General features: G+C 40.9%; 1 protein-coding gene across 3 annotated transcripts; it reads left to right on the top strand.

Annotated features, from left to right (window-relative positions):
• Positions 1 to 1379: 1379 nt before the first annotated feature.
• On the top strand, positions 1380 to 8662 carry hmox2b (heme oxygenase 2b). 3 transcript variants are annotated; one of them, XM_042085850.1, is made up of 7 exons: positions 1380 to 1506; positions 2589 to 2644; positions 3429 to 3525; positions 3869 to 3986; positions 4926 to 5417; positions 6112 to 6235; positions 6712 to 8662. In XM_042085850.1, the coding sequence occupies exons 3-7, from the start codon at positions 3458 to 3460 to the stop codon at positions 6837 to 6839; spliced, it is 930 nt and encodes a 309-aa protein (XP_041941784.1). In that variant the 5' UTR covers positions 1380 to 1506; positions 2589 to 2644; positions 3429 to 3457; the 3' UTR covers positions 6840 to 8662. The 3 variants fall into 3 exon arrangements, with proteins under 3 accessions (XP_041941784.1, XP_041941785.1, XP_041941786.1); XM_042085851.1 differs by lacking the exon at positions 1380 to 1506 and adding an exon at positions 1533 to 1778; XM_042085852.1 differs by lacking the exon at positions 1380 to 1506 and adding an exon at positions 1793 to 1889.
• The last annotated feature ends 23 nt before the right edge of the window (positions 8663 to 8685 follow it).

Raw genomic sequence — 8685 nt, 5'->3', positions numbered from 1 at the left:
GTTGCTCAACGGTATGGGGTATTCTTAGTCATGCTTTTCATTCCATTATGCACCTAATTTGACAAATCTGGACTGCAGACAGGCCATCTTAGCACCTGGAATCTTCCTCTATAGAGAAATACTATTTAAATATGTGTAGAATTCATTTTGGCATTGTTTTCCTAAAATATTCAAGGTCGTCCCTGAAAAAGACATTGCCTGGATGGCATATGTTGCTCAAAACCTGTATACATCATTCAGAATTGATTGTGCTTTGCCAAATGTGCAAGATGCCCATGCTGTAAGCATTAATGCTCCTCCACACCATCATAGATGTTGGGTTTCGACCTGAGCACTAAAACAAGTTGGAAAGGTTGGATAATTGGATAGGCCCTCTCCTCTTTAGCCCAGATGAGTCCATGATTTCCAAAAAGAATGGCAAACTTTGATTGGTCTAACCACAGGACCTTTTTCCACGTTACCTCAGTCCATTTTAAACAAGCTCAGGCCCAGATAAGAGGGTGGTATTTTCTGTATCATGTCTCAATACAATTTTAGCTGTTACAATTTTGGCTGCAGTTTTTGAATTGAGTATCAAACTGGGCACATAGACAATGGTTATCAGAGGTTTTCCTGACCTGAGCCCATACAATGATAGGTCTGGAGACAGGTCTGGTGTTGATGCAATGCCATCTGAGGTCGAAAAAAGACCACGGCCATCCAATTTGTTTTTCAGCTATTTCCCCGGTTTGCAAAGATTACTCCCTAAATACGTCACAATTTCATGTTAAGAAGCATTAAAATGACATTGTTTCATAATTTGTGCACACAGGTTTACACAGAGTGATGAATACCCTACATCTTTACTTCTAAGAGACCCTGCCTCTCTGGGATGCTCTTTTTCATACCCAATGGTGTTGCCAGTTAGCCTACCCTAATTAGTTGTGAAACATTTTTCCTTTTGTTTTCTTTATCATTAGGCTACACAACTTTCCAGCATTTTGTTACCCCCATCCCAACTTTTTTTTAAACATGTTGCTGGTATCAAATTCAAAATTAACATAATATTTTCCATGAAATAGTCAAATGTGTCATTTTCAACATTTGATATGTTGTCCTGTGTCCTTTTTGCAACTAAATATGAGTTTAAGAGATTTGCAGATTATTACATTCTGTTTTTATTCACATTTTACACAACGTCGACTTTTTCTGTTTTGGGGTTGTATAACTGAACAAATTAAAAAGAGTTTAGACTAATAGTGGCAAAATATTGGGCAATTTGTCTGCGACCCGCCAGTGGACCGCCAGAGAACCGATGAGCAAAATGCCAGCGGACCGCTAGCTATGCCCCCAATGGACCGACAGTGGTCCGCCAGCCTCTTGCTATCTGGGTACCTTCCATCAGTGAGCTACTGTGCTAGCAAGCTTTTATTTTGAAATGTTCCTGTCTCCCATCGGTAAATAGAGACCGGAAGGGAGCTTCTTAGCAAGTTGTTATTTGCTCGTACTGCGGCAAATGTCAAAAGGGTTTGTTTCTTTTTTCCAGCTTGTCATATGATATAACATTACTATATCTATCTAATATTTTAAACGATTTTGATGTGATTATAAAGTTTAATCATCAGTAGTTAGATGTTTTGATACTTCTGTTATTGCATGGTTATAACCCTGTTGGCAGAGCATTAGTTTTTCCCAAGACATTTGTGAAGCAACTAACAAACATTAGCCTGTCAGCTAGCTAGCTAGCTAAGGCGCCTCTTGCTAAATGTTACAGAGAATCAGCTATCAGAGTCTGCAAGGTTAGCAGTGCCTTTGTTTGTTTAGATCTACATTGTTGACGTTCCATTTTAAACGAGTTACTATTTAGGTACACAGATACTGTTGTCGTTACTTAACTACGGACAGTACAGGTATGTTAGTTTAGCTAACTTTCTGACTAATCTCTGAGCTCATTTTAACGTTAAAAAGTAATCTAACGTTAACGTTAAACATTAGAAGCTAGTCATCTAAACTGGGGTTAGTCCCAGAGGTAAATTGTACTGGACAAACGTTAACATTAGCTTTCCAACGGCAAATGACGTTTGTAGAAATTAAGTTAGACTCAACTAAAGCTACTAAACCCTCATCATGGACAAACTTTTATCTTTAAACAGTGCAATAACAGTTCTGGCAGTCTGCGTAGGTCCCCCCAGCTGTGATGAATGCTCTGAAGCCTTGGTTAGCTAGTAGGCCTGCTATTAGAAAACAGCCCAACAACCACCAGGGCAACGATATTCAACACTTCGCCAGTAAGGCAGTATATGGCAGTGATGGCAATGTTTAACTTGAACAGCTGCGAATTGTTCGAGAATACATGTTAGCCAAACCGTAAATCAACTTGGTGGCTCGGTAGACAGATCCAGTGAGGTGAAACTATTGTTTTGTTGACAAAACATTTCATGTACACTCGTGGTAAACATAGAATTGTTGACAAGTTAAAAGAGTGTATAATGCGAGTGTTCTGTCATGTGCTATGTTGTCATGCTCTTAGCCAGTTGCTGATAGGCCAGACTAGTTTTTCGTTTTCATATCCCTGCTAGTCACATGTTCACATTTCCTTGCATCAACAGTACGTGCCTGGAGAAGGTCAGAACTCCCACACAACACAACCTCTACAGAATTGAAGGTAAACAGAATCTGTTATGCTCTGTGATTTTTCAGGCTATTTTATGAGTTTGATGTTGCTGTTGTTATAAAGCCACAATAACGCATTCAAGTTTTTCTCTGGAACTTGCCTGGAAATGCATATACATTCACTTTACAGTTACCTCATGAGGATAACTTAGTGATTCCTGTGGGAGGTTTATGGTAAATACAGACTTGCAGAGTACAGTTTATATGAATATAACTGTACAAATATAAATAAACTATATCCTGATGAATGGACATTATGTATCTGTAACGTTTGTGTATATGCAAACAATGAGAACCTATGGTATTCTCACAGCCTCCTGGTTTGTTTATCCTCGGGAACTTACTGTTCCATGTTTGTTGTAATACATCAGTAGTCTTCCTCCAACTACTCTGTGACTGGGGCGGAAATGGTGCAGAAACAACAGAAAATATCTTCCAGTGCACTCTAAAAAAATAAAACTGTTTTTCAAGTTGGCATGAATTATGATTAATTTCTAATTGAAACAACATATGGATGCTTCAGATATCAGTCATGAAATATGTATTATGCTTATGTTGAGTGTCATGACCTAAAGAACTTATTTAGTTCTTATATTTAACTTATATAATATTTAGTTCTTACCGGAAAAACATTAAAGGAGCATATCATGACACAGTGGCTAGTGGTGCAATAGTACAAGTGATAATTTATCATGGGTTGGATAATGTCGAATGCATCCTTGAATGAATTTCCCAAACTGGTGTAACTGAATAAGATCTCCTGTTCACATTTTCAGAATAAGTGTAGCCTGTGGTTGAATGAAAGATGGCGACTGAGAAGGTGGGAAACGGAACTGGAGTAGCTTATGACAAGAAGGAGGAGGATGATGTCAGGTACTGCCTTCCAATCACAAAGATCCCTTTGCACAATTGTACATATTTGCAAGGCCTAGTTAGTTACCAAATAACATATGATGTGATGGTGCCATGTTACAACATTTGATCCAAAATGACGCCCAGTAGGCTAGATATAGGCTAACATGTCTAACCCACGTCCATTGAATTGTGCTAAGCTAGGCTAACAGTGTCAGACAGGGTTATTGCAGGCACAGAGAAGTATGTATCCTCTTATGTAACTCTGTGATACATGGCAAATAACCTAATTTCATAAAAGGTTGGTGTGTTCCTTCAAACAGTATTGTGGGCAAATAATCTTACTTTTCCTTTTCTACTACAGGCCAGATGACCTGTCTGAGCTGCTGGCTGCAGGCACCAAGGATATCCATGAGAAAGCAGAGAACAACCAGTTTGTCAAAGATTTCCTGAGAGGCCGGATCCGCAAAGAGCTCTTTAAGGTCTGCCTTACTGACACCGGCAGCTTGATCTGTTGTCAGTCCACACTGTATTGACTTGAAATTCCTTCTAGAGATGCATAAGCTGATCTGAAATGAGTTGGGTGCCTGTGATCTATAGACATGTTGGCCTATTTCTCTATGCAAAGGCTGTCTAAGAACCAATTAGAAGATGTACCAATGAATATTCCAGTTCCGATCCGATTTAACATACAGTCTGATTTACCACATCGTATGCAAAAAAAAAAAAAAAAAACGGCACAGTGTCGACCCGGCTTCAACTGTCAAGTGCTGTCTAACTTCATAGAAGGCTTTGTGTTTGTGCTGCGTTTGTTTGACCAATGTATGTTCCTGGCAGGCACTCTATTCTATTTGTGTTATATATGTAGAAGTTTTATCGAGCAAAGGATGCACAAATGCACCAAATGTGCACTTTGTTAGGGAAAGGGGGGGGGGGGGGGGGCACCACTTTGCCCTCATTAATATTTGCATGATTCATGATTGAAAGCATTGTGGGAGTTTGGGCCACCTGTGAAGTGAGCCTCAGATCACCAATACTTTATAAATCTAAATATATCTTGACTACCCTGTCTGCTAAATCCCACTCGCCTTTGCCTTATTACCTTTCATCAGATCAATAAAATAAAATAAATCAAGTAAATTTGAGTTTGGGACATTTGACATTTTCAGATAATGACATGAGTTGATCAGTTCAGGTTTAAACAAGCAATTCACTAGTAATATGACCATTCTTTTGTTATATGTTTGCTATGACACTCTGTTTACATAGTGTATAAGGGAGTAATAAGAGCTGTCAGTGTCTGTCATGCTCTTACACAACAGGTCAGCTGACTAGCCACTAATAGAAACAGTTTCGGAAGCGCCAGCAATCTTTCTTCCTGATGGTAAACCCTGACGTCTGATCATGTGTTTTCCTTACAGCTGGGGGCAGTTGCCTTGTATTTCACTTACACAGCCCTGGAAGAGGAGATCGAGAAGAACAAAGACCATCCCCAGTTTGCTCCACTTTACTTCCCCACAGAGCTGCACCGGCATGAAGCCTTGGCCAGGGATCTGGAGTACTTCTATGGTCCAGACTGGCAGAACGTGGTCAGCTGCTCCCCTGCCGCACAGCACTATGTGGACCGCATCCACGAGGTGGGCCAGTCAGACCCTGTTCTGCTGGTAGCCCACTCATATACCCGCTACATGGGTGACCTGTCAGGTGGCCAGGTGCTCAAGAAAGTGGCACAGCGGGCGCTGAAGTTGCCAGCCACAGGGGAAGGGCTGGAGTTCTACCACTTTGAAGGGATCCACAGTGCCAAGGCCTTCAAACAGCTGTATCGTAGCCGGATGAATGAGCTTGACCTAGATGCTGCTACCAAGGAGAAGATAGTGCAGGAGGCTGTTCATGCCTTCCACTTCAACATTGAGGTAACAGACAGTTTATACAGTGTATACAGTGGCCTTGACAGGAATGCAAACAGCTCGCTTCTCGGCCCCTCGTTTAATTCAGGTCAATTTGGGTAACTTATGTAAATCATGCAGATCCGAAGAGTTTTTTAGTTTTTTTTTCGGGGGGGGGGGGGGGGTTGGTCTGAGAGGCTCTGTCAGGGATGCAACAGAGTGCTTTTCTGCGAGTTGCTTTTTTCATGTCATCTACCACAGGCTACTAGATGAACCAGAGCAATGTTTCCCATATGGGCCTGCTGGTCAAATGTCCGGTGCTTCTGTCACTCAGCTAAGAAAATATAGGCTACGCTCACTCCGTTATTGCACCACTAGGCTAGGCCTACCTACTTATCTTACCTCAGCAGTAGATCTACTTCAGCTTGAAGTTTTAACACGCAACTAAGCGGTCATGTTACTCTCTTTTTTCACCACACGTGTTTGCATCCCTGCCTTGAAATAGGCCTAGTGTTTGAAAAAGTTGGTAAATTAATGGCTTGGAAATCATTGTTACATATATGGCCTACCAAATATCCCATGAGAAGATAAAATCAGATTACAGTGAACTTGACTAAAGTAGATGTAAAGTATTTTCGGATGGTCTAATTTCAGAATTAGATATAAGTCTGTAGTATAAGTCTGTGTGCTTCTCTCTCTGTGCGAACATTTGTGTGCATAGGTGTTTGAGGAGATGGAAGAAATTGGGAAAACTTTGAAGGATGAGGTGATGGACGCAGGCATGCCCGTTCACGGAGCTATGGATGGAGACATAAATAAATGCCCCTACTATGCTGCTAAAATGGGTAAGTATGGACGTAGACAGCTAAACAAACTGGTCTGTAACCTGATGAAAGACAGTTGGTCACACTACTAAAATCTACAGAGCCTACAGGGCAGAAAAGGGATTTACCAATGATGATGTGCTTATTAATGGCAACTCAGTTCTGACACTTGATTGTCTGATTTAGTGTGTTGGAATTTGTTGTCTATTGATAATGTAACAAATGATTATTTGCTTGTCACAGTAGAGATGTCATGGTAGCCTTGAAAGAACAAACAAATGATATATGGAATTAAATGATAAATCAAGTAAATAATAGCATCTCGTGTGTTTTCTACCATTTTAAATTCTTCTGCCAGTGGCGTGGCCATAGTAGGGATGTGGTGGACAGGTTTGGCATTAGTAGAAATAGTATCATACAGATTCTATACTGGGTGTTTGAATGCATTGTGTTAGTGAACTGAAGTTGTGAATCTGATCTGTTTATTTTTTCCTCAGCGGCCAGTGGTGGGTCAGCGTACGCCTGTCAGATGGCCATGTCCGTCCTCCGACATCCCACTGGCCAGGTCCTACTGGCGGCCTGGGTTGCTGCTTTGGCCGGATTGGCAGCCTGGTACCTCATGTGATCCCATCTATACCAAGTAGGAATGCTGCAGGGAATTGGGAGAAGAGCTTTTCAATGAAGATTGCAGAAGGGCAGGAAGAGTAGGGGCTGGCAGCTCAGTTGAGATGAAATCCCCCCCACACCCCTTTATGGATGACTTCCTCTCCTCCAAATCATCTCTTGCTCTTCTCTAAGTCCTTTAGTTCCCCGAGGTCCGTCCTGTGAACTTGCATCATTGAGTGTGCTGTTCTGCCCTACCACTCTACTATTATCTCCCAGTGTCCACATGGAGGACGCTCATTGTACTCTTGCCACAAATCAGTGTTGTATACGGTTAAACAAACAAACAAAAAAAAAACAACAATCTTGGGTGGATAATGGATTGTTGTCTGGCCAGAAGTGGCAAGTGAATGGGTATAAAACATCATTACTGAGAATGACAACGGACAAAGTGATGAGTTGAAATTTGCTGTAATGCAAATACACACAACACAAGTATGATTTTGGTTTGTGAACTGGCTATTGAAGAGGCCATGGGATGGAGTTTGATGGTGTTATGTTCCTTGCAACCCTATATCAATTTGATGCACAAGTTAAGAATAATTTTTAGACAGGTCGTATCATCGGTCATCTGCAATAAGTAGATGAACGCCTCATCCCTCCCTGCCGAGCTGCAGGATTGCACTTGTAGTATCAGTCACTCCAAGGCTCCCACTCTTGGGTGTGAGTCAAGCGTCCATTCACCACAACTCAGTTAAGTCAGTTACCTTCTTAATTAATTGAAGCAATGTCTGTATTCCTTACGTTGTCATTTGATAACATGTTCAATTTATTGACCAATGGTTGGTCTATTGGTTAAACCCCTGACTCTATGCCATAATGATACCTCATATAAGGTTAATGAAACTAACTTTACATTGTTGGTGGTTTTATACCTACTAATTAGATTCAGAGGTCACTTGAATGCAAATATATACTGGTATGCAGTTAAAAATGGGCCCCAGCACAATAAAGTAAGATACTGCCATACATTAGTTAAGTACTTAATTAGGAAATCATTCAGTAGTCCTGCCAGGCAGTTGCATAGACAGGTAGAATGTGTGGCTTGAAATACTGCTAAGGCTATGGTTGGCTTTTTTGTCTTGTCCACAGCAGTTAATAGTCTGCATGTGGGGTCTTTGCCTTAGCAATAACTTGTGTGAATGATTTTGAAGGTGCAGCACTAGCTGCTAAGAATACCAGTTGCAATGTATTATGGCATTAGTTATGGTATGTTCGATGCAAATTTAGATTAAGTCCTTATTTCTTTAATTTCAAACCTTAGGCCAAGCTGTGGAACAGCATTGCATTTTTCATTGGTTCAAAGCTTTGGTATGACAACGTGTTGTGCACATTGGTTACTTAATGCTAGCACGTATCTTAGAATTTTGGGAACAGTGTGGACCGTCCAAGGGCAGAGAGAGCCCATGAACTCCATCAGTATTAAATATTGCAATTCATCAAGACTGAAGAATGCTTGTATCACAGTCAGCTTCATAACAACTGTGGTTTGTGAAGAAACACATTGTTTGCCTCCATTGCACAGGCCAGCAAATAAGGCGCATAAGTAAAACCACATTCCCTAGTGCCACAGCATTAGGATTCATTGTCAGATTGAAACAATTTACATATGACCTGCTGTATGTGTGCCTGCTTGAGAACGGTTGAGCTGCTGTTCAATAATCTAATCCATCCAAATTGTGCAATCTATCCAGCATCATCAGTGACAAAGTTAATGCCAGTTTAATGCTAGCTAACAGTTAGCTAGCTATCAGTATACTTGTGAAATAAACTGTGCTAAGAGTCCATTGTCTGTCTGTCTCTCTTTA

This window comes from Alosa sapidissima, chromosome 3 (assembly GCF_018492685.1).
Source record: "Alosa sapidissima isolate fAloSap1 chromosome 3, fAloSap1.pri, whole genome shotgun sequence".
Lineage (NCBI taxonomy): Eukaryota > Metazoa > Chordata > Actinopteri > Clupeiformes > Clupeidae > Alosa > Alosa sapidissima.
Note: the sequence above shows the minus strand (reverse complement) of the source record. Positions and strands in the feature narration are given on the sequence as shown.